The sequence below is a fragment of the Notolepis coatsorum genome (assembly GCF_963971535.1).
Source record: "Notolepis coatsorum genome assembly, chromosome: 1".
NCBI lineage: Eukaryota > Metazoa > Chordata > Actinopteri > Aulopiformes > Paralepididae > Notolepis > Notolepis coatsorum.
In genome coordinates, this window is record NC_140165.1 from 192,850,852 (window position 1) to 192,877,447 (window position 26,596).

General features: G+C 43.6%; 1 protein-coding gene across 3 annotated transcripts in view; it reads left to right on the forward strand.

Moving 5' to 3' along the window:
- The window catches only part of LOC311241494 (nesprin-2-like), a 292,203-nt gene that overhangs the window by 185,318 nt on the left and 80,289 nt on the right, over positions 1-26,596 (forward strand). For 2 of the 3 annotated variants that reach the window (XM_084330341.1, XM_084330342.1), the window contains exons 9-10: positions 25-143; positions 23,976-24,164. In XM_084330341.1, coding sequence (XP_084186467.1) covers positions 25-143; positions 23,976-24,164 — 308 coding nt within the window. The remainder of the gene's footprint in view (positions 1-24; positions 144-23,975; positions 24,165-26,596) is intronic. The other variant, XM_084330343.1, reaches the window with a different exon arrangement.

The window sequence follows — 26,596 nt, forward strand, 5'->3', positions numbered from 1 at the left end:
ATTGACGTGTGTATCTGTGTGCAGGTATTCGCTACAGAGACCAGTCCTCGTCCAGAGATGGTTTGAAGAGGAGGAGCTACCTGAGTTCCCTTGGCTCCCGGTCTGAAATCACTAATGACATCACCAACCAGGAAGCAGACCCGGTGGGTTTTCTGAAAACTCTTGAGAGTTTTTAACATCACATTAACACAGTGGTATTTGTAAATATTTGTGTTCTGGGTTAAACTATAGGCTGTTAGCTGTTCATATTTCTGCAGTAAGGTGAAAATATTCAATAGAAGCCTTTCACAGAATGTTTGTAATACCCATTTGTCCTCCATATTGGATGAGACAACGGTTGCTATGTGCACACACATCTCACACATCTTTTTTCAAAAGGGATTTTTGTTATATTTTGGGTGCATACTGATATACTGATGACACATTTCACCTTTTTTGTTGATTTACAAACAACGAGGTGTTAGATAATCGTGTTTTCAGCCTTTCATTGATTATCAGCCTTCCGTGAAGTATCTGCGTTGTGTTTATTTAGTATTGTTGAGGCCCTTGTTCGGTGGAATTCTGTCCTCCCACAGACTGACTGGCTGAAACACTGTCTCTCCCCCGTTAATGCATCCGGACAAAAATGTACTGGAGTCATCGTCTCATATCAGAAGGATGTTTATTTGCATAAACAAAGGTTCTCGTACAGAATGAAACTAATTGAAAGTCTTTAGAGGTATAAGGAAAGCTAAGAAAATATCCATCGGTCTGTCTCGCTCTCATTGGCCATGTGCTCCATTCCCTTTCCTCCCCCTGCTCTGCACTCCAGCAGGGGGATTGCCCTGTCGCCTTACCACCGTGTGCTCTGTCTTCGATGTTCAGACTCGACTAGATCATTGAGCGATCTACCACTGTCTTTTATAATTTGTTATCATACCCGTCCCATCCCCTAGGCAATGGCTGTCTCGTCACCTAGCAACGGCTGTCTATCTCTCTCTCTGTCGACTGAACGTGAAGACTGTATCTCTCTCTCTCTCTGGGTCTGTCTCCTGCTATCTCTTAATCTCTTAACTGGTGCCCAGAAAAGTGGCCATTTTGAAACTTGAGGACTGCATACTTTTTTTTGCAAACAAAGGGATCTTTATACTTTATACTTATAGCACATGCATGAGCCTGGTCTCTTTGAAAGATACATTCAGAAGTTTCTGATACAATAAAAAAAATTCACTTTCGGTGCTAATGAAATAGAGTAACATAGGTCTGAACTTAAGTTGTAGAAAACTTGTTACTCACGTTTTTCTGTAGTAGTCTAGGAGCGATTTTGGTTTAAAAAACGGCTCTGCCGTTTCAGTTTTCTCATTGACTCCAATGCATTCTGCGGTTGTTTCTCTTCCTGTTTTCACTCGTGATTTTTCACCTAGATCCCTGATTCGCAGATCCCCACGTGGGGTATCATTGGAAAGCCACACTCATTGTTACAACCAGAGCATGTGAGCGGAGCGACGAGTGGAGCGGAGCGACGAGTGGAGCGGGTGGTTTTGAAGTGAGCGCGGAGTGGGTTTTAAAATGGGTCAGAGCGACTTCCGGAGCGAGAGCTCTCCTCCGCTCCAAGCCGATCCAAGCCGCTCAGTGCACACGGCACTGCACGCAAAATCATAGCATGCTCGGTCCCTCCCAGACCAGTAGGCACCGGTCCACAATGCACCTGTAAACAGAATTGTGCTTAAAAGAAATCCCACAACGTGAAAGCATGGCTGTGTTTGCTGAGTATTATAAAAAAGTAACAGAGAGAAAGTTCCAATGTATCGTGAAAACCACTAACGATGATGGTGCAGAGACGGAATGTGCAGAGTATGTTACCTTCGGAAAAGATTCTTCTTGGAATCTTAAGAGACACATTGGGAGGAAGCATGACCACATATTTCGCAAACATAATGAGAAGAAATCCAAAGGTTTGTTGTCATTATTAGCCATTTTGAAATTGGTAGCCTTATTACAGCTTAATGTAGACCTAATATAAAGCATGCATTTATTTGTTTTAGATGCCCAGGCGCAGCAGCAACAAAAAGATAAACAGAGTGAGCAACTGCACAATTTCCTGACTGCAAAAAAGGGACCAAACGTGACACGTGAAAGAAAAAGGGAGCTGGATGAAGCGTTTTTTTTAAATGATATCCATGGATTACGAACCCCTAAGTAAAGGAGAACGTGAAGGAATGCGACATTTTGCCGGCATGGCCAGTGGCGTCGTTTCAGTAAAAGGCAAAGTATGGCGAGGAGGGAGGGAGGGGGGGAGGGGGGGCTGAGGGCTTGGTGGATTTTTTTTGTTAAATCAGTTGTGCAATAGTCACTTTTGGTGAGTTGTTTCTATACAATTCAGTTATATGACATTTAGGTATGACACAGGACTACACAAGCATTTTTAGTATAGAAATTTGTCAACAGACTAAAGCAGGGAACCACAATATTTTGCATACGAATTATGCAGAATGTAATATCATAACTATCTATTACTTTTCTTGCAATTGAGCCAATTTTCCTTAGGTACGGTTTTGAGGTGTGTGTTCAACAGAATGTAGTATCAAAAACACATTCACAAAAAGTATGGGTTACTGAATGCTGAACTGCACTGTTATAATCACTAAGCCATTGTAAGACCTTACCTGTGTCCCTGTATCACTTGTCTCTGCTGCCCTTTGATAAAAAAAACGTCCCTATGTCCATTTTCCTTTTTTTTTTGGGCATATTTCAGTTAGTCACAGTAAAAGTCACCTAGTAAAAGTGAGATCATTGACAATATCAAAACATGCTAGGGCTGTACCGAATAGTTCGAAGCTTCGTTCATAATGTTGACATTCGAATTCTAAATCAACATAAAAAATTGTAATAAAAATTTAAAAAATTCAATTTATTTAAAAAAAACTATTTGCCAAGGTATGGCGAGTGCCATACCTTGCCATACCAGAACGACGCCCCTGGGCATGGCCCAACCAGGTTACACCCCGCCCTGCTACAGTACTGTCGGGGACACACTTATGCCAAATGCCATACAAGAGATGGAAGTCAAACTACGAGATCTCATGGGAATGGGTGAAGGGTTCGTTCTTGCATCTGATATTTGGACAAATGGAAGAGGCCACAGTTTCCTTGCTATTGTGGCAAGTTTTATCGACGGGACGTTCAAGGGCCACACGTTCTATTAAGCTGTGAGCACATAACAGGGTCTCACACTGCAGATCGCATTTATCAAAAGTACGAAAGTGTGCTGAAAAATTGGAACATTCATCAACGCGTGATTCGTGTGGTGACAGTGCCAGCAACATGGTCAAGGCATTTAACATCCTCCCTGACGCTGAAGGAGAAGAGGAGAAAGATGATTATGATGATGATGATGAAGTGGAGGAAGGGGAGGAAATTGCGGAGGAGGAACCTGCGCTCTCGCAAAACCAAGTGGACGCGGTTACTAATAATGTAGAGGCTATGGTAAACCAGTACTTCACTGTATCAAGTTTACACCTGCGATGCCCAATTCATCTGCTTCAGTTAGCTATCAAAGACGCAGTTAACGAGCATGATGATATCAATCGCCTGCTAGTTAAAGTGGGAAAGCTAGTGAAAAGTGTGCGTAAGAGTTGTCTGAACACGGAGGAAACTGACTCTCTGGGTGTACGACCCACCGCTGCTTGCCCGACACGATGGAGCAGACAGCTGCGCATGGTGGAGTCTGTCCTAAAGTTGTTAAAAAAAGATGCATTGTGGCAGAGCAAACTTAAAACTATTGCCGCTATTCTCACACTTAATGACGTGCATCGGCTCACTCACCTTGTTGATGTATTGTCACTGCTGGCTGACCTCACAGACAACATGCAACGGGAGCTTGGAAATTTGGGCATGATTCTCCCTGCTGTAGGCGAGCTCAAATCCCTGCTTGTCAACAACAATGCTGCCCTTCCATTGGGAATAGCTTCTTTCGCGGAAACACTGTCCAATAACGTGTCCACTCGCTTCAGAATGTACTATGATGATAAACACCTCCTCTTCGCGTCAATGTTAGATCCTCGTTTCAAAACGGAGTGGGTAATCCGTGATGAGTTGGTTTGCAACAAACTTGGAGAAATACGTGACCTCCTCGTCAAAGAAACGGAGGAAATGACCGCAGCTGGAGAGGCAGCAGGTCAACCCGACGGCGGAGAGTCTGACGCGCCCGAAGAAATCAAGAGGCCTCGTATGTTTGGATCATACTTCTCAGAGAAGCAGCCCACGGGAGGAGGCAATGCGAAAAATGAAGTTGAAACCTACCTCTCGTCCCCAAGATCAAACCCTGACGATGTCAAAGATGTCATTGAATTTTGGAAAAAAAACTCCAAGTCCTTTCCACGCCTGACTAAAGTTGCCCGCAAAGTGTTCAGTATTCCCAGTGGAGCAGAGCGGGTGTTTTCAGCTGCCGGTTTGATGTCAAGAAATCACTGCATGAGTTTGAAGCCTCAGACATTGGCTAAACTCGTGTTCTTGAAAGTGAACTCAAAGATACTGTAGCCGTAGGCAGTGGCACTGCATGGCAGATATAGGCACAAGACATGAGCATTGTTTTATTTTGTTTAAAATGCACAAAGTGACAAAAACAAATAGCCTATAGCCTACTTTATTGCAAAATGCAATAATCGGTCTGCCTAAAGTTAATGGCCCAAAGTTAGCAGCATTGCAGCGATGCTATTATTATTTTTAATTTCATACATAACAATGTAGCATTCTGTTTTAGATTTTATACATTTATATAAATGTAGCCTATATCCAACAGCACTTTTATATTGGTTGATTGTATTCAAGCTTTTCAAAGGCTATAGGAAACTTTGTGTTTTACTGTGAGACACTTTGTAGACGGTTATGTCGAGTTATATTTTTATTTTCATAGGCATATTAGCTATGTGATTTCCTGAGTTCGTTTGATAACAAGCCTGTTGCATTAATTGTCTTCAGTGGCTTAGCCAAGGCCTCATAGGCCTATTACGGCCTCCTCTGAGGCTCCGACGTCTTTTAAAGAATGTCATATTCGTAATTTTGTATCTGTCTTATGCTGCCCTGTCAGTGATATGTTCTACCTCCGATTGATTGATTGATTGATTTAATACTTTATTAACAGTATGCAAAAAGGTATAGGACTACAGTGTAATTCAATTAGCTAAACGGATAATACAAGGTATATGCCCCGAGGGCTGTGCATAATTAGTTTATTTTTTTGTGGTTCTTCTGTCACTGGCGTTGAACGTTGGTTGCGGCATGGTGCCCGCTGGTGCAGTGGTAAATAAAAAATATACCATACTTCGGTTGATACATTTAAACTGGGTCTGTATAACGAAATCAAGCTAATTTACGCATGCTCCAAAAAAAATCTGATTTCCTGAAGGCCTTCATTTCAGACCGCATGTTGCTGCATGTTGCTGCGGTCTGAAACGAAGGCCTTCAGGAAATCCGATGTGTTTAATTAGCCAATTTCAGGAAAACAGCACTTTCTTTTATTTCCCCCCCTGTAATTTCTTTCTGCTGAGCGGGGTGGAGCGGGGAGCGCTTGATGCCAAATGAAGTTGAGCGCTGAGCGGCGTGGGGGCGGGATCAACATGAGCGAATGAGAGCGGAACTAAGCCGTCTAGAGCGAAGAGCGGATTTCTCGGCCGCTCCGCGCCGCTCACATGCTCTGGTTACAACCCTGTCCAATCATTTTCGAGATCGCCAAATGATTGACTGAGCTAGAGCCTCAGTCTAGCCTACCCAAAGCTGTAAAGGAATGTGAATCACTACCCACTTTCAAAAACACTCTGAAAGAACACCTACGGGAGACTGCAATTCAAAACTGGCCCCTACAAATGTCCTAACCCAGTTGTACAGTAAATGACCAAGTATGGCTTTGTCAGTATTCCAATGTACAGTGTACAGTGTACTGTACTGTACCCATTCTGCAATCTGTTAATAAACTTTTCAATCAATCAAACAGCCTCGGGAGTCGCGGGTGGTAATCGAAAAAAAATAGTCTGCCGTGTACACATTAGTCCAGTCTTAGCTGCTTTACACTGGCTTCCTGTAACATTTAGAATTGACTTTAAGGTCCTTCTCCTTACATACAAAGCTCTAAATGGACAGGGACCTAGCTACATCGCCAACACTCTAATAAATTACACACCAGCAAGAACACTGCGATCATCAGCTGCTGGACTACTAGAGGCTCCCAGAAGCAGTCAAAAGAGGATCGGTAATGCAGCCTTTATCAACTATGCCCCAAAACTATGGAACAAACTACCCCAAAACATCAGGGAAGCCAACTCGCTAGACATCTTTAAAAGACAGCTTAAAACCTATCTCTTTGCTCAGGCATTTCACTGATAGATATCTGCTACCACCTAGTGGCAAGAGGAAACATCAGGGATATCCTGACACAACTTGTATTTACCTGCACTATTCTTACCCTGCCTACACTTATACACTGCCTATCAAATTCATGTGTCGGTTATTGCACTTTTTACTTCTTACTGATGACTATTTTTAAACTGAATCATTTTAAACTATTTTTATTATTTGCTAGATCTAAATGTGAAACACTGTGATTATTTGTTCATGCAATAGGTCCCACTACTTAGTATGGGTTCGAGTCCCTGTGATCTAATATCACTAAAGTTACAGTGTGGGTTCGAGTCCCTGTGATCTAGTATCACTAAAGTTACAGTGTGGGTTTGAGTCCCTGTGATCTAGTATCACTAAAGTTACAGTGTGGGTTCGAGTCCCTGTGATCTAGTATCACTAAAGTTACAGTGTGGGTTCGAGTCCCTGTGATCTAGTATCACTAAAGTTACAGTGTGGGTTCGAGTCCCTGTGATCTAGTATCACTAAAGTTACAGTGTGGGTTCGTGTCCCTGTGATCTAATATCACTAAAGTTACAGCAATATGTACTGGGAAGTATGTTGGGAATTACAGGAGTATTACTGAATAGAGAGCCTATTAGGATGCTAGATCCTAATGTGAAACACTGTGATTTGCCATACCTTGCTATGCTCGCTCATGCCTGTATTTTTTATGTCCGTTCTATTTTATAATTTTTTTACTATTTTTAAACTGAATCATTTTAAAATATTTTTACTATTTGTGTTACTGAAAACTGTAAGCGGAGAGCCTATTGGGATGCTAGATCCTAATGTGAAACACTGTGATTCTACCTGTCTATCTTTTTATGCTCGCTTATGCCTGTATTTTTTACTGTTGTGAAGCACTTTGAACTGCAACCTCTGTATGAAAAGTGCTATACAAATAAAGTTATTATTATTATTATTATTATTATTACTTTGGCGCACGCCTCACATATTGGCATGTAACTCGTGAAGCGCTGAATGGATTTTGCAATCGACAGGCAACAAATAGGGCTTTAATTCTATATATATTGTATTAAAAAATATGCACACCCGACCCACTAGAGGTCGCCAAAGTGGCGTGACGCGCCGGTGGGCAAAGCGTCCTCAAAGTGTCCCAGGGCCGGGTCGGTGCCAGTTAAGAGGTTAAAGGAATGTTGGCCCTGAGACACGTTACTAAGTGATGTCAGCAGCTTGTCACCCCTGAGCCAAGTAAGTAAAATAGGGCTAGAGTTTCAAATATCAGAACTATTCCTTTAACACTGAGTGCCAACGACGAGATTATTATTAGCGATATCCATACATTTTTCATCCATCCAGCCTGACGTTATCATTGTGAATGGGTCTGAGCTCGAAAAGGGCAAATACCACCGCCTATCGTCTCCCGGATGGTAATGCACATCATTGGATTGGATTGGGTGGCCATGTGCACCAGAAAAAAAGTCCGGTCTGGGGTTTTCCCATCTCTGGCAAGCAGTATCGTGTTACCAGATTGACTGAGGACCCTCAGAGCAGCGTCGATTATGTGTTTCGGACTATAACGTTGGATCATTAAACGCGATCAATATTTGGAATGGCGATCAGGAATTGGATTAATCTTTTTGCAGAACATCTGATGTGAGGTAAGGACTCTATTTTACCAGTATTGGGTTATGTTTTTTTCTTAGCCATCGCAGCGTGTCTGTGTGTGTGTGCGTGTATGACGTTAGCGCTGACCAGGTCATGGATAATAGATTTTTCAGCCCGCTTCTCTAGCGTGCATAAGTACACATATACTATAATAATCTAGCGTTTATTTGAAAACGATTCATAAATCAGCCGAAAAATTACAAGGTGTTTTGTGTATTCCACTAAAGAGCTATTATCACGGAATTTCTCTGGAATTACTAGAACTCTCCAAAACTATACTCGTATTCAAAACGGTATGAAACGGAAATGTACCAATGAAAAAACAATCTGTTTCGTACATGTTGACTGCAAGCAAGTCATTGATAAGCGAGGGGTGTTTTAGACACATAGCCATAATTTAAGATATAGGTTAAGCCTTCGCAAATTTCCACGACCTCCCATTGACTTCAGCGCTGGCACGGAACGGCCATATATGGTCAAAGGGGCGTGGCACTCAATGTGTTAAAGCTCCACTTCACCAATTTTCAACCTGAATCATATCATTCTGTTGTGAGGAGGACATGTGCTAATCAGACATAAAACTTACCAACATGTTCTGTGTCTCGAGAATAGTATATAGAATAGAAATACTTTTATTATCCCGTGGGAAATTTGACACTGCAAATCGCTCAACATTTAAACATTTTTGATTTGATTTGAAATCTTTATTTCGAACATGCAATGAATACAAACAAACAATAACAAAAGCAAAACACAACTCAATCTACATGTTCGAAAAGGAGTAGGAAGAAGTATACACTTATTTAATCCTACCCCTTTTCCACTACTCAAATGAGTGTACTATTTTAAAACATAAAAAAGAAAAAAATATATATATACCGTACTTTTCGCACTATAAGCCGCACCTGACTATAAGCCGCAGCAGCTAAATTGAATGATGTGTACATATATAAGCCGCACTGGACTATAAGCCGCAGGTGTTTTAATGTTTAATTACCATATGTAAGGGTTCGTGCACAGAGGGGATTGTCGGGAAAGAGATGGTTGATTGATTGATTGATTGAAAACTTTATTAACAGATTGCAGAATGGGTACAGTACAGCTCAATACATACAATTGTTAAGGGGATGCAGACCAGAGAAAGACTTTTGTCTTGTTTACATCAGGGTCCCCCATTTTCAATTCATTGTAACATATATGACATACAGATAGACAGAACTGCTACATCTATACATTTATGACATATCAGATTTGCAATTACAGTACTGTTTGTGATACAAAAAGAGTCCAGAAAAAAAAGTATATACATTTGACGTAGAAACTGTACATTGGATTGGGTAGGTGGGGGTGGGGGGGGACTGTACATTGGAGGTGGTTGGGGGGGGGGGGGGGGGGGGGGAGGAGAGGGGGGGTTGGGTAGGAGGGGTGGGTGGGCGACACTGTACAACTGTACAAACAAAACTGTACATTGGATTATTGACAAGACCATACTTGGTAATTTACTGTACATTGGAGGGGGTTGTGTTCGGACATTTACAGGGGCCAGTTTCGAGTTGCAGTCTCCCTTAGGTGTTTTTTGAGAGTGTTTTTGAAAGTGGGTAGTGATTCACATTCCTTTACAACTTTGGGTAGGGCGTTCCACATTGATGTGGCATAATTGCGAAACGTGTTTAGTCCCTTGTTTGAGCCGAATCTGGGTTTAACATGATTTGTGGAGCTCCCTCTGGTGTTGTGATCGTGGTATTCACTGACCTTTGGGAAGTATTTTGACATGTACATGGGTACCTTGGTCGTGTAGTGTATCTTGTAGACCAGGCCCATTGCAAGTTGCTGTACTCTGTCGTCTACTCTAAGCCATCCTAGGTTGTCAAAGTGGGCAGGGGTGAGGTGGGTTCTAGGAGTAAGGTCAAGCAGTAGTCTGACCAGTTTGTTTTGAGATGTTTGTAATTTTGTTTTTAGCGCCTTTGAGGTGCTTTGGTACCATGAGGTGCAAGCATAGTCGTAGTACCCTTGAATGAGTGCTCCTGCTAGAGTCTTCAGGGTATTCTTGTTTACCAGTGAGGAGATCCGGTACAAGAATCGAGTTCGTTGGTTGACTTTTTTTATTACATTGGATGCCATTTTGTCACAGGAAAGATTTGCCTCTAGGATGGAACCCAGGTAGGTAATATCTTCTTTCCTTGTGACAATATTGTCACCCACTGTAACTGAGAAGCCGTCGGTCTTGCTGAGTTTGTTATTTGAACCGAAGAGAATGGACTCTGTTTTGCCCATGTGTAATGATAGTTTGTTATCAGCGAGCCATATGCAGATTTTGCCTAGTTCTGAGCTGAGGGTTTTTTCAACCTGTAACTTGTTCTTGTCAGAGACCAGCAGGGCTGAGTCGTCCGCAAACAGGAACAAGTTGCAGTCACAAGCTGACGACATGTCATTTGCATAAATTAGGAACAGTAGCGGACCTAGTATGCTTCCTTGTGGAACACCACAGCTTACTGTGAGGGGGGGGGATAGGGTACCGTTTACCTCCACCATCTGCTCTCTCCCCTCCAGGTAGGATTGCATCCAGCTCACTGATAGACAATCAAAACCAATTGCTTTTAGCTTGTCAATCAGAATGGTGTGATTGACAGTGTCGAAGGCCTTTTGTAGGTCCAGCATGACCATGCCGCAGTATTTGCCCGCGTCCACCTTTTGTTTGATGTGGTCGTTTAAATAGAGAAGGCATGTGTCAGTGGAGTGGGATGTTCTGAAGCCAGATTGGAATTCGTAGATTAGATTTTTTTCCGCAAGGTATTTTTCGACCTGTTCGTATACAATTTTTTCCATGACTTTCGAGATGGAGGTAAGGATAGAAACAGGGCGGTAGTTGCCTGGGTCTAATTTACTGCCTTTTTTGTGCAGAGGGGTCACTCTCGCAATTTTGAAGTCCTTGGGGGCGTGTCCCTGTTTTATGGAGAGGTTTATTATGTGTGTGATGACTGGGGTGATGGCGGCTGCTGAGTCTCTGAGGAATTTGGAGGGGATGTTGTCATGGCCAGTGGCCTTGTTAGGTTGGAGGGCGCTCAGTTTTTTGAGTACCTCATCTGTTGTTACCATTTCCAGTTTGAAGTCGTCTTTGTGGACCCCTAGGTTCTTGTAGTATGCTACTATGTGTTCTACCCCATAATGCCCTGAGTGGGAGGGTAGTTTGTTTACCAGTGTTGTGGCTATGTTTGTGAAGAAACTATTTAAGTAATTGGCTACATCCAGCTTTTCTGTGATGAGCGTGTTGTCCGTCTTTATGTTTATGTTTGAGAATCTGGTTTTAAGTTTTTTACTGCAGCCTAGTTGGTTATTGAGTAATTTCCAAAGTTCACATGGTTTGTTTTTGTTTTCCTCGGTTTTGTCATTGATGAAATTCTTTTTTGCTGTTTTGATCATGGAGTTTACATCATTTCTTAGTCTGTTTCTTTCCAGTTGAGTTCAGTCACGTGGGCTTGGAGTTCACTGCTCGTGCTTATGGTAAGCTTTGACTGACGTTTACGAAACTCAGAGCATTTTTTGTCTCTGGTTTTCATAGCGGTCAGTATTTCAGCGTGCATCCACGGCTCCGCGCGATCTTTTACCCTGGTGGTTCTTAGGGGGGCCATGTTGTTTAGTATCGTTGAAAATTTGGTTTTGAAGCCAAGCCATGTTTCTTCAACCAGTGTACCATTGAGCTCATCTGACCAGTCCAGACCCTCCAGTTCAAGGTTAAAGGCCTCGCTAGAGTAGGTTTTGAGGTCTCTAGATGTGACTGTTTTGTGACAGCCAGCCTTTTGTTTTAGCTTTTTGCGCGTACAGAATATCATATAATGATCACTTAACCTGCATGCTATAACCCCTTTATTGGCGATCTTGGACTTGTCAGAGGTCAGGATGAGGTCAATGGTAGTCTGAGTTGACTCACACACACGTGTGGGTTGTGTGATTAGTTGGCTGAGGCCGTGCAGATCACAAAACCTATTGTAGGATTTGAAGACGGGTGCATCTTTTTGTTGCATATCCGTGTTCCAATCCCCAATAAGAATCATTTCTGTATCCTCAGCTCCAGCTAAGCACGCATCCAACACATCATAAAAGCCATTTTGGTCTGGCGGTCTGTAAATTGTGCCGACTAGAACAGATTTAGCCCTTTCAAATAGAATTTCTACAAAAACAGTTTCAATAGCCTCATGATCTAGGTCTGTACGGTTAATAAATTTGGTGTCTTTATGGATGTACATACAGACACCTCCTCCATGCCTGTTCCTGTCATTGCGGACTAAAGAATAGTTCTCTAATTAAATGTCCGGATCTGTTACTGATGAGTCCAGTTTAGTTTCTGAGAAACATAGTATGTTTACCTTACCGCTACTGAAATGTTGTCTTATTTCTGCCAGTTTGTGCCTGAGGCTATTTACATTAAGATGAAAAATATGTAGTCCGTTTTAGTTTGCTGTGTTGTCAATATCATTGAGATAAAGGTAGGGTTTTTCTTCTGTGGGAAGGGGGGGGGGGCTCTGTGATGTCCGGAGGGGGGGTGGGGGATCCTTTGATCAAGGTGGGTGTCCCGCGACGGGAGGGGGGTGGGGCTGTGTTGTTATTATTTGGTCCGTGTGTGGGAGGGGGGGGGTGGGTGAGATTCTTTGTCATGCTCATCTGCTGGCTGTGTTGATTCCGCCTGGTGGTGGAATTCCGTGGGGAGGGGGCAGGGGCCAGGAGATGTGTTTATTCCATCCCGCCGGCTCCCTGCTGTGGAGACGTCTCGTCCTCCCGTGTGTTCCTCTGCGGCAGCGCCGGGTGTGTTGATTGCTCCGGCATCTGGTGGAAAGTAGGCACCCGAAGCCATCGTTGCATCCTGTAGTGCCAGACCCAGTCGTCGCGTCTGGGTTCGCGTCCTGACGGTGGTCCTGACGTGGCTGGGTCCGGGGTTGACACTGTTGTTGTTGTTGTTGCATTATCTACAAACTATAACTTCACTCACACACCTCGACCTTCCAGACGGGGTGGAGGCACTGGCCTCATGACATCTCCTTCATGGGCTACAAACGTAACACCACTCCCAGAACTGTCACTCTCCTCTCTCGAATATCATGCAGTATCTGTCTCTAATCCTTTCAATCTCACCATTGTTACACTCTACCGCCCTCCAGGTACACTCGATCACTTCACAGATGAGCTGGACATGCTTCTTAGCTCCTTACCGGAAGATGGTACCCCTCCTTCTATTGGGCGACTTCAACCTGCCTGACTCATCTAGTCAGTCATAGTAGTCTCCCTCCTACAATCGTTTGACCTGACTCCCACTGCCATGCCTCCCACCCACAAAGCAGGCAACTCCTTGGATCTCATATTTTCCCGTAACTCCAGCATCATTAACACCACGGTAACTCCCCTACATGTATCTGACCATTCCTTCATATCCTTCTCACTAACTCTCATGCTTAACCGAAAGGTCTTCACCCCAACTCAAACAGTCTCACTCAGACGCAACCTGCCCTCCCTATCCCCCTCCACCCTCTCCTCTGACATACTATCCGCTCTACCTTTGAGTGACACCTTCTCTGCTCTCTCCACAGAGATGGCAACCTCCACCCTCCTTTCAGCCCTTGCAACCTCCTTCAACAAGCTCTGTCCCCTCGTTGAGAAACCTGCCCGCCGTTCCCCACCCAGTCAATGGCTGACAGATCCAGTGAGAGAACAAAGACAGGTCCTGAGAGCAGCTGAAAGGAAGTATAGAAAGTCACGCCTCACTGCTGACATCGACACATATCACAACCTCTTGTTAACATTCTCCAAAACCATCACTAATGCCAAAGCTTCTTTCTTCCACCATAGGATCGAGGCCTCTGCCAAGAATCTTCGCAAACTGCATGCTACCATGTCCTCCCTCCTCACTCCCCCCCCACCCCCCCTCCCTCATCTTTCTCTGCCGAAGACTTTGCGATCTTCTTTGAGGAAAAAGTGGAGAACATCCGCAGCTCCTTCTCCCAACCCCCACCCATTCCAAATGCTGAATCGAGAACCTCATCCTTCACTCTGTCATCTTTCTCTCCCATTACAGAAGCAGAGACCCTGACACTGGTAACGTCGAACCGTCCGACTACTTGCCAGCTGGACCAGCTACCCTCCCCACTCCTCCAGACCATAGCACCAGACATCCTCCCATTCCTAACTGCAACCATCAACTCCTCACTCAACTCGGGGGTGGTCCCCACCTCCCTAAAACAAGCCAGAGTCACGCCGCTCATAAAAAAACCAACCCTGAACCCTACCGTCATAGGCAACTACCGTCCTGTCTCTCTTCTCTCCTTCCTTTCTAAAACACTTGAACGTGCTGTATCCAACCAACTTACTGCTTATCTCTTACAGAATTACCTCCTAGACCCTAATCAGTCAGGCTTCAGGACTGGTCACTCCACAGAGACAGCCCTCATTGCGGTCACAGAGGCACTTCACTTAGCAAAAGCGAAAGGCCTCTCCTCTGTCCTGATTCTCCTAGATCTATCTGCAGCCTTCGACACAGTCAACCACCAGATCCTCCTTGCGGCCCTCGCAGGAATGGGAGTGGCTGGCTCTGCGCTGACATGGCTGTCATCATACCTCAATGACCGCTCCTACCAAGTGTCATGGAGAGGGACCCTGTCGGCCACCCGCCCCCTGCGGACGGGTGTCCCCCAGGGCTCGGTTTTAGGACCCCTTCTCTTCTCCCTCTACACTAAATCACTGGGTAACATTATCACGTCTCATGGCTTCTCCTACCATTGTTATGCCGACGATACTCAACTCTTCCTCTCCTTCCCTCCCTCAGATATCCACGTCTCTGAGCGGATCTCGGCCTGTCTGTCCGACATCTCAGCCTGGATGACGTCCAACCACCTCAAACTGAACCTAAGCAAAACAGAATTGCTCCACCTGCTGGCCAAATCCTCCCCCCTAACCGACCTTTCAATCACAGTCGAGAATGCAGCTGTGACTGCGTCCCCGACCGCCAAGAACCTTGGTGTTGTCCTCGACGACCAGTTGAACTTCTCTGCTCACATCGCAGCGACGACCAGAACCTGCCGATTCCTCCTGAGCAACGTCAGAAGGATCCGCCCCTTCCTGACAAAAGAAGCCACCCAACTCCTCGTCCAATCAACAGTCATCTCCCGCCTCGACTACTGCAATGCACTGCTCGCTGGCCTCCCGGCCACTGCCACTAAGCCTCTTCAACTCATTCAGAACGCAGCGGCCCGCCTGATCTCAAACCTACCGAAGTCGGCCCATGTCACCCCACTTCTTAGGGACCTGCACTGGCTCCCCATTGCTGCACGAATCCGCTTCAAGGCCCTCGACCTAGCATACCGTGCGGCAAAGGGAACCGCTCCCGCCTACCTCCGGTCAATGGTCTCTAACTACACACCCTCAAGACCCCTACGCTCTGCATCTTCTGGCCGCCTCAGACCTACTCCTATCCAAGCTCCGGGAGGGTCATCAAAGAGAAGTCGCCTATTCTCAGTCCTTGCCCCACAATGGTGGAATGAACTACCCACCCCAGTTAGGACAGCCGAATCACGTCCAATCTTTCGCCGTCGACTAAAGACGCACTTCTTCAACCATTATCTGAATAAAAAAAAAAAAACAATAAAAAAAAAAAAATCTAACCCTAACTAACCGTACTGTCATGCACTTGTCCTAATAAACTAACCTACACTGTAGCACTCAACACTTTGATGAACATTGTTGCTCAGCTGATAGAGTTGTGCCCTTCCTGATGGCTTGTCGTACAGAACTTGTAAGTCGCTTTGGATAAAAGCGTCAGCTAAATGACTAAATGTAAATGTAAATGTTGTTGAAAAGGATGATGTTGTCGTTGTTGATCGCGACGGCAGTCATCACTGCTCCGGTGACGGGTGGAATGTATGCACCCGATGCCGGTGTTAGGATGTTGGTGTCGTTGAAAAGGATGTTGTTGTCATTATTGTTGATCGCGACGGTAGCCGTCACTATTTGTGGGAGCCTCTGATTCATCACTTTCTGTTGTAGTCGTGTAGTCGGGCCCGGGTTTAATTTAATATCTCCCGCAAGGAGTAGATAAAGGATGATTATCGTCCTTCGATCTAGTTTACCTGCTGGGGGCATTTTCTTCCGCTCCGGATTTGCCGTTAGGAACCCGTGGATAGCTGCGGTTCCAATGGCCAGATGTTTCTGCTCCGAGCCGTCGAGGAGGTAAAAGTCATTGTGTCTACCGCTTTCTCTTCCGATTTCTCTTTTATCCGTTTGGTTTAGCTTTCTTGATGAATTAAAGTAATCTGTAATCCATAGTAGGAAGATGATGAAATGTATGAAAAACCTTGTTGGTTTTCCGTGTTGGTTATAGTTGTTGCTGGAGTTCTTGCTGGAGGAGATTTGCGACCGTCCATGGCGAGCGTGTGTTTGAAAGGCTGTTTGAGGAAGCTCCCATTTATTAACATTTCAACAAACAAGTTGCATATTTGCATAACAAGTGTTACTATTTAGTGCAATAGTATACAGAACATGTACTGTGCTGTGTAAACTGTACTGTACAGTATCACATAGCGTTTCAGACACACAAACTTTCAAACCTAAACGGTGCGCTCCCAGCACACGTACCGGCATTGATCTACAGCTGGTAAAAAAAGATAGTCACTTACTATTCTAATTATTCTGTATCACAACGGAGTCATGGATCTGGTCGGGGCATATAGCATTATGTCGGGAACAATCAAATGAAATAAAGAAATTTTAATTTAAAAATAGAAAAATAAGTTTGGCATATTAAATAGTTACATTTGTTTCATCGTTGCTTCACCAAGCAGGTCTAATAATGACAACGATGTTGTCAGCGGGAGCTTAGTGCTGGATTTGCGAGTGCATGCAGCTGCAGAGCCACAGAAGCCACAAGGCTGTGCCCGCACAGTGCAATACTCCAATTCAGCCATTGGCAATTCAACTGTTGGGTGGGGGGCGCTGCTGAGCAGTCCCCAGACCGGACCTGAAAACACCGCTCTCTGCGGCTCTGCAGCTGCACGCTCTCGCAAATCCAGCAGCACCAAGTCGTTGGGAGGTGGAGATATACATCACGCAAACCCACGATAATGTTGCCGTCTCTCTCTGCCAAATTTATCAGTTCTTCGCTTGATATAATTAATACAAATGTCCAATATAACGGAATTCGTTAGCTCATAAAAATGTGATTATAACAGACTGCTGTTTATTAATGTCGGGCAGACTGCCCACCGACACCTCAAGTCGGCAGCAGCACGAAGTCTCGAGGGACTTATTTTATTTGGAATATATTAATGACTGTATATACCAAAAGTAGCCTAGTTTTAAGTTAAAATATTATAAATTCCTTGAGGATGTCATTCTTTATATAGGCCTATCAATTGTTTTTAAGCTCAATAAACTCTGACCGGAATTGATCCCATTTGTCCGGTAGATTGAAATCTACCGGACACTCAGACCGGCAAAAAAAATTCTAACGGAAACCCTGGGCTTGACTGCATATGACGTGGGTCAATCTAGCCAGATTATTTCTTATTCTGATTGTCGCGCTGCACGCTGCCGGTACACCAACGAGTCACAATGAGAAGCAATGAAAAACAACAGACTTCAGCACAGTAATTTAAATGTGGTAAAACTAGTGAACAGTCGAGAATGTAGAGTGATTTTCTATCCAGAATGTGCTTTACTTTACTCATGACTGAAATGCTTCGTGAGAGTTTAGATTGGACATGTTTTATGTGAGGTTTCCAACAGATTTTATGGTCTATTATTACACCTAGGAATTTATTTTCATAAACTCTTTCAATAATCACATCATTTAAACATTTAGACAGAACAGGTCACGAATTAGAATAATAAAACAAATCAAATCAAGTTGCCTAGGATAAGAGTAGAGTAAAATAGAATAAAAATGGAATAAAATATACAGTAAATAAATACAGTAAAAATATACTGAGGTCTTCAGTAGGTGTAGTATTGCACTGAAATATATATTCACAGTATTCACTGTCACATACGGTGCAGTATGCCTAAGGTAGTGTTATTGTCCTCCTTGGGTTCCTATTAGTCCTAGGTCAATGTCTGGCAGCAGTCGCTGCCCCCTGTTGTGGAGCCTGGAGGCCGCTAGTCGCCACTATGGAGCTGCCACTCTGTGCTCAGTGATATACATAGTATATTCTTACATAGTATATTCTTTAAAGTGTACTCCTGATGTCCTCTGGGATTAACAAAGACTGCAAGCTCTCTGCCTTTCCTCTTGCTGCTTTATTTGTGCCTGTCAACTTGCACCACCGTGAAACCCTCCTGTTCAATAGTACAGACATAGAACACGTTTTATACCATGACGTTTTATCCCTAGTTATTTACACAGTGGAGATGCCAACGGGTCAGCAAGCACACAACAGTCTGTCTAGTTTAGGTACTGTGTTCCTATTGGTGGTCTGGTCTGTGAGAGGAATAGAGGAGTGGACCCTTCTGCTCTGCCATGGCTGAAGCCTTCAGTGTCCTCGTGTATCTGCTGCTGTTGCTGGTCACATTATGTTCTACTGTGTCACAGACAGACATGGCTGGAGAGACTAAGCCCCTAGCAAGGTTGAGATAGATGGAAACACAGAGCAGGGAGGGATAGCAGTGGCGTCGCGTGGGTAAAATAACAGAGGATGCCAAAAAGAAAAGTTATAAAAACAAAAATAATAATAATAATATAATTTTTTTTTTTTTTATTTATTTAAGCCAAGCAGTCACCATGTACAGTATGGCTCGGCGGCCAGTCAAACTAAGCAGTCAACATGTACAGTATCAGGCACGTGCACACATAGAGGCCAAGGGGTGCCTGAGCACCTGCCTTTTTGAGCCTCATCAAAAAAGTGCCCTTTTTGAAAAAAAAAGGAAAATATAGACTGCCCTTCCAACTGAAAAATGTCAGGATATAATCAAAATATTAGGTAAAGAGAGAGAGATGCCCCATATTCCATTGCAGTTTGCACGGCCTCCTCAGCGTGCCTCTCCGCGGACCTATATATTTTATGCATAGCGTGGGTGGTGATGATGATGATGATAGAAACCACTGTTGAATGCTGGTATTACACTCATTGAGGGACACGAAGAAGTCAAGTTCGATGGGATTTGGGAATCTCAAATACAAAAGCGGGATTGGAATAAAAAATGCATTTATATTAAACAATACAGAATATACAGCACTTCTTGGGGTCTGTAGGGTAAGCACTTATTCCCTCCCCCCTGAACATTTATGGAGATGTATGGGCCTTTTAAGTCAGTGATAAAAGTGTCTTTCAAGGATAAGTGAGCTCCTGCACTGATTATTATAGTTCAATATTCAATATTTGATCACCAAAACCCCCCAAAAAGCATAAAAAGGGGGCTCCCCGCCCGGAAAGGGCCCTTGAAAATCGCCCTCGTGCGCTATGCGCGCTCGGTTAATATATACACACAAGTGTAGTGCCCTTTTCAGCCCCTCTAAAGTCCTGTGCACGTCCCTGTACAGTATGGCTCGGCGGCCAGTCAAACCAAGCAGTCACCTAGCCCAGGGGTGGCCAACCAGTCAGAGACTAAGAGCCACAAAAATTACTGTGGTACCACAAAGAGCCACACCATATACCAGCGTTTCTCAACCTTTTTTTTCAGTCACGGCACCCTTCATGCGTTTATAGGTCTCACCATCTGGCCTCTGAAGTTGCTAATGTCTTTTTTATTTGGGCCTCACAGGGTTAAAAGTACCCTGTGAGACCCACAGTTGCAAAATTACAAAATCACTTTTAGCCATTTAAAAAAAAAAAATTATGTTTATTTAAAAAATGTTAAAGGGGAACTATTTTACTATTTCTTTCACTATTTGGGCACTTTTACACAATTCCTGTGAGTCTATGGAACACCTAGGTTTAAAAAAATAAATAAAAAATCCATTGTTTTGTATTTCTAATCAAGCACTCAAAAACCGCATTTTTCTACCTCAATATCTTAAGCCGTTTTGAGGCTGGGCTCCAACCACTGTGTGGCCTGGTGCCAACTGCCACATCAACTGCCACATTATTATGCAGCTGAGAAATCTCTGATATCACAGATATGCACATTTTCAGATGACTCAGTTCAGTGAGGGTGAATATTGTGAGAGGAGAATTGGAAGAATGCGCCAATATGAGAATTAGAGACATAGATTCTATCCAATTAATATAAGTCCACATAGCTAAGAAACAATGGTAAACACTGAAAAAGGCCATTTATAAGATAGTTCCCCTTTAAGCACATGTATAGTCAATTGGTCCTGTTGTTCAGCCTCACAATGCTATTTGATAGTAAATGTGTTTATATGTCCCACCCTCTGGCCTCTGAAGTTGCTAATGTCTTTTTAATTTGGGCCTCACAGGGTTAACCTCTTAAGCCCGAGATATACAGTAAAAGTGTATATTTTTAGCATTACGTTTGTTTACCAATTATTTTAACTGTTATTAGTGAAATATAATATTATAGAAATCTCAGGGCATTGAGTCGGAAACCGGCGCATATTGACAGGAGGAAGTGGCACATCCAAAAGTGAGTGTAGTCTTTTGAAGGAAGAGACTCAGGGCTTTCAAATTTCGAAAAACTACCCTACCCAGCTCACACCAGCCCCTGTCAATCATCTGACTTCTGGATTTACTTTTTTATTTCTCTTATTTTTTGGGATTATCTCCCACAAACCTGAACGTTATTGCCATAAAACAGAACGCAGTTAGTTTCTCGACCTTTCTGTGAACGTCTTGCAAAAAACGGTGTTGCAATATGATGAAAAATTGTGGAGAAATTTACATTATAAAAAAGATGGCAGAATTCAGTACTGTATCTACAAAACCTTCTGTTTAATCATCTTCCCTTTATTCATTTGCTTAGATCTTTCAGGTCTGGTCAATTTTAGCATGGTGTTATTCACAGTCAAAGATAAAAACAAATTTAAATAGAATTGATATTCTCCTTTGGTTCATTACAATTTACTCAAGCCTAGTAACAGACACACTATTTCTGACACTGATCCATATATGTCCCTAGATTCAGATACCAAGAACATGCAAATGGACCATTTAAAAAAAAATTGTAAATGTTTATTCTACGTCCTTATGGAATGAGTGACAAAAAAATAAAAATAAAGAAAAAATTATGAATGGAAGAGCTGCACATTGACGGGCAAAGAGCCGCATGCGGCTCGAGAGACGCGGGTTGGCCACCCCTGACCTAGCCCCTTTCGTGTCTGCGATGCACTGTAATCATAACTACTACTACCTTACACTGTAATCATAACAACTACTACCTTACACTGTAATCATAACTACTACTACCTTACACTGTAATCATAACTACTACTACCTTACACTGTAATCTTACTACTACCTAAAGGCCTCTACATGCTACAGCAACTGCAAAGCAACTGCAACACAACATCGACAACGCAACAGTGTTGCAGACACTCTGCCTTTATGCTTCTGCAACATCGACGCGCAGCCTATGCAACATTGTACCCCGGATGTAGCTAGGTTCCCTAGATAGATGAAACTTCCCTTCTCAACCAACCCATTGATAACAAGCAGAAAACGAAGCATCATAAATACTTCCGGTCGGGGGGCTTCAAAATAAAAGAGCGACGTCTAAAGCACCGGAAATACGTTTATTTTGTACATTATCTAACGTTAACTCAAACCTAAGGTTAGTTGTAATGTTAGTTTAGGTTCGTTTTAACGTTAGATAATGTACAAAATAAACGTATTTCCGGTGCTTTAGACGTCGCTCTTTTATTTTGAAACCCCCCGACCGGAAGTATTTATGCTTCGATATCTGCTTGTGTGTCCGGTTCTGTGTTTGTTGGTTTTAACGTTAGCTAGCAGCAGGGATGGACGCCGTGGTGCAAATGCAGGCAGCTACTACAGGCACTCGAGGTATAGGAAGAGCTGCTGAATTTAATCGGCAGGAGAGAGAGAGCTCGTCAAAGCCATTATATCCCTGTGGCTGTGGTGTGGTCGTATAGGCACGAAAGTGCAGCTCGAACTACCTGTTGTATTAAATTTATTGATTGCTGTTTAACTTGTCCGTGTCCAGTCCTTTCGATTAGCCCCACCGTTCATTGTAAACAATGATGCATGTAATTATATTAACGTTACTGTGTTGTTGTAGCTATGTTAATAAATTCTGAATGGCATTAACGTTAGTTGGGTATGATAGCATTGAATAGCATCAACGCTAGCTGGCTGGCTACAACGAATTCTCACAAGCTGGCATTGTAAAATAGCAACACCAGCCATGGGAATTATGATGGGAATGTTATCTATACCTATGCATTGCAGGCTTACCTTATGTGGTGCTCCTGGACAGATATATTTGTTGCAGAATATCCACAGTGGTGTGCTGTGCAGCAGTAAAGGTCCCGCCGGTGAAAAATAAGTTGCTGCTCAATGAATGAATCCGAGAGGAATCCGAATTTCCCCTCTAACTAGTGCTATATCCTTCATTGCGTCGTTATTAATAAAGTTTTCAATCAATCAAACAATGGTCGCATAACGTTACATAATGTTAGCTAGCAAGCCAGCTAGTCGACAATATCTCCTTCTTCCATGATTGCAACGCTATGTACAGTACTAGATCATTCTAAAGTGCCCGCGAAGCAATGACGTTTGGTCACGTTTCGATTTTAATGTGATTTGATATATATATTCCCATACCTAGAACCAAGCTGGGCCGTGTTAAGGCTTAGGGGCTAAGCCCAACCCAGCTTGAATCTTATTGGCTAATAATTAAGCAATAGGAGGAATAAACAAAACAAAAAACGGCCTAGCGTCCAAAAGCCTCCAAATGTCAATCAAAATAATGGTACCACTACCAGGCTGGCAGACTATGGGCTGCCTCAGTCAGTGACAGTGTTAGAGTGGGCGCAGTTTCGCTCGTTCGGTTAATTTCTCCAGGAGGGAGAAAATGATTACAATAATAAAAAAATCATTATTTTTCATCTCTGTGTTATAAACTATAAAAAAAGAAAAAGATTTTTTTTTTTTTTTTTTTTACTGTTTATATTTTTGGGGAAGCTTGGCTTCCCTTGGCTTCCATGAATATTCGCCACTGAGGTATAGGGGGAGAGACAGCATCACCTCAAATCATCCATCTCTCCTGGCGGTGTTTATTTACAAATATAATAATGTCTGCAATACTTTACCCCCCTCATTACTCTACCGCCCTCTGTAATACCAGTCATGTCCAGCAGGTTTTCAGGCCTCCACCCATAACCCATATATATATATAACACCACAGATACTCTGATGCAGGAAGATAACGTGTTAAAATGTGCGCCAATGGGTTGAAAATGGAACAGTTCCTGTCTCAGTGGGCAGTAAGTCTACCAGTAAGTCATGTGTAGCTCACGTGACGCATTCGTTTCAAGTTTATTTGTCACATCCCTGACCTTTTACAGTAGAGGAGTGAAATTCTTGTTTCTTGGCTCCTCAGCCTCCTAGCAGCAACATCACACAGTAGTACAGACAATAAGAACATTATAAACAATACAAACTATTTAAAATAGCTGCATAGTACAAATATAATAGGAATAGGAATTATGTGTACTGTGTGCAAAAAATAAGATTGCAAATAGAGCAGATATTAAATAGAAATTATACGTGTACTGTGTGCAAATAAATGGTATGTGCAGGTCAGTATTGTGTGTGAATCAGTAGCAGTGACAGCTGTATGGTAGCACTGTTTTCCCTCCGTCACAGGTCCTTAGTGCTATTGGTTCACAAGTCTGACTGCCTGGGGGGGAAAAACATTTCCTGGATCTGCTGGTCCGGGCCTTGAGGCTGCTGTACCGTTTCCCGGACGGTAGTGGCTGAAACCGTTTCATTACAGGAAGTGAGGAGATCTTGGTCTTCAGTCCACAGCCCTGTGTCTGACTCTTTGTCCATATCTCTGTGTTTCTGACCCCGCAACAGGCCTTCTGTCCAGTCAGGATGAGGGAGGGTAGGACTTGGCTCTCCAATGACCAGTGGGTGACCTCCGCTCCTGACGGACAGGCGTGCAAGCCGGTTAGTTTTGACCGTGGCCGCGTGCGAGCATGGCTAGGGGGTCAGAGCCCCTCCCCTTCCTGCTGCAAGGCAGTCCAGACAGAGTGGGGAGGACAGGTGGGTGAAGGAGCCATTCCTGCTGTTTTCATTCTACTTTTAGTTCACTCTCAGGAATGCATTGATGCTGAGATTACATCACGTAAATAAATAAAATAAAACATAATGTAACACAACATCAGTCAATAAAAAACACACACAAGCATCAATATTGGTTAAAACAATTACAACTACAAAAAAGTCTTAAAAAGATTTAAAGAATATTCCTAAAATGACTCATGGTTTTCAAAGAATTTATATTTAAAGGGGCACTTCGTCAAAAAACAAGGGCTATTTATTTTGAACATAATCTCACGCGGGCGGCTAAGTGGCGCAGTGGGCAAGGCGCTCGCCACTAATGCAGGAGATGCTGGGTTCGAGCCCAGCTCTCGGCATTGCTACCAGCTTGGCTGGTCGTTCATACTAATACAATTGGCAGTATTGGGGGGTGGGAAGCTGGCGGGTGGGGATCGGACGTTGTGGACAGCGACTCCTACAGGTCGGTTGTTGCGCCTGTGCAGTAGAATCACGAAGCAACGAGGGCAGCGTGTCCCTCCCACGCAGACCCTCGCCGCTGAGAGATCGCGCTGTACAGAAAAGATGCGACAAGCTGCCTCCTCGTGTACCGGAGGGGACACGTGATAAGGCTTGGTCCACATTGCAGCCGACCTGTGGGAGGCATGGCCTAACAGCGTTCGAGACAGGGGAGGGTAGAATTGGACAATGCGAAATCGGGATGAGAGAAAAATGGGAGAAAAAGTAGATAAAAAAAAAAAACATAATCTCACGCATATCCCAAGGCTCTAAACTGTTTTGCACACTTTAATTTAGTTTGACAGTTATTATTGAAGACTCAACTTTACTATGACTAACCTGGTTTTTACCTCTAAAAAAGTCATCATGACTGACCTTCCCAGGAACATTGGACCTCATGCTCAAACGGACTTACGAGAAAGTTATGAACAAATGTCTTCGTAACTCCACTTACGAACTTCTCAGACCGATTTTGGCATGATCGAATGGTTTCTTTTTGGAGATTCGTTCGTAGCTACAAACAGGATTTACAAACGCGGAAAGGCAGTCGTAAGTCGGACAGACTGGTGCCTGTGTTCTTTTTTTTTTATCCACTTTTTTTTCAATTTTTCTCCCATCCCAATTCCATTGTGCCAATTCTTCCCTCCCCTGTTTTTTTTAACGTTGCTCGCATATGCCCCCCACTGGCCGGTTGTAGGGAGGATAGAAGCCTTGCATCACGTGTCTCCTCCGGTACACGAGGAGGCAGCCTGTCGAATCTTTTCACCTGCCAGCGCGGACTCTCATTGGCGAGGTGTAACGTGTGGGAGGCTCACACTACCCCCGCCATTTCCTGTCTCTGCTGTGTAGGCATCCCCAACCGACATGTAGGAGTCGCTGTCCACAACATCCAGATTACCACCCATCGACTTCCACCCTCTAACTCTGCCAATTGAGTTAGTATGACGGCTGGCCCAAGCCGGAGGCAACATCGACAGCCGGAGTCGAACCCGGTGTCTCTTGCGTTGGTGACGAGCGCAATGTCCGCTGCGCCACCCAGCCGCCCATGTGTGCGCCTGTGTTCTTAACGGCTTAATTTGTGAGAAATCATTGGTTATTGTGACAATGATGCAACAATATTTATATCATTAACAATTACGTTTTACATTTATAGTCATGACTCAACGAGACATCGTGAGCACTACACAAACACTGCAAATGACAGTGAATAAATAAACAAATAAATAAACAAGAACTACTGTAAACGTAATCGTGCGGATATAGCTATAGGACAGCTTTGAGCTAATACAACAATGTAAATTAACCCACTCACCAACATGGTAACACCCTAGACTTAGTGATAACAACAAGGTTGAACATTGATAAAGTATCAGTAATCGAATGACCTATATCTGAGCATCATTGTGTATTTTTTTATGCTAACCTAAATTTAACAGACAATAACGGTAACCGTTGTAAAGCAAAGAGTACTAGATGACATGGCAGAAGTGAACTAGAAGACACTAACTGAAACATCCAGCCTGGACTGCTCTTTAACTCATTCATGGCCATGCCCTTTTCCTCATCTGCACAGACTAGCGCCAGCTTTTCTTGACCCTTTTCACTATATTTCACGATATTTGCGGAGCTATTGTATATTATATATATATTTTTAAAATCTTTTCTCCCCCCTTTTTCCGTTTTTCTCCCATCCCAATGTTAGTCGTTATGCCAATTCCCAATCCCCTTCCTGGTCGTTGCGCACTCTACCCCCTACCGTCTGTCTGGGAGGGCGGAGACTATCGCATGCTTCCTCCGACACATGTGTAGCCAGCCTACCACTTCTTTTCACCTGGCAGCGCAGACTCTCACTGGGAGAGTGTAACGTGTGGAAGGTCACACTACCTCTCACAGATCCTTCCCTTGCTGTGCAGGCGCCC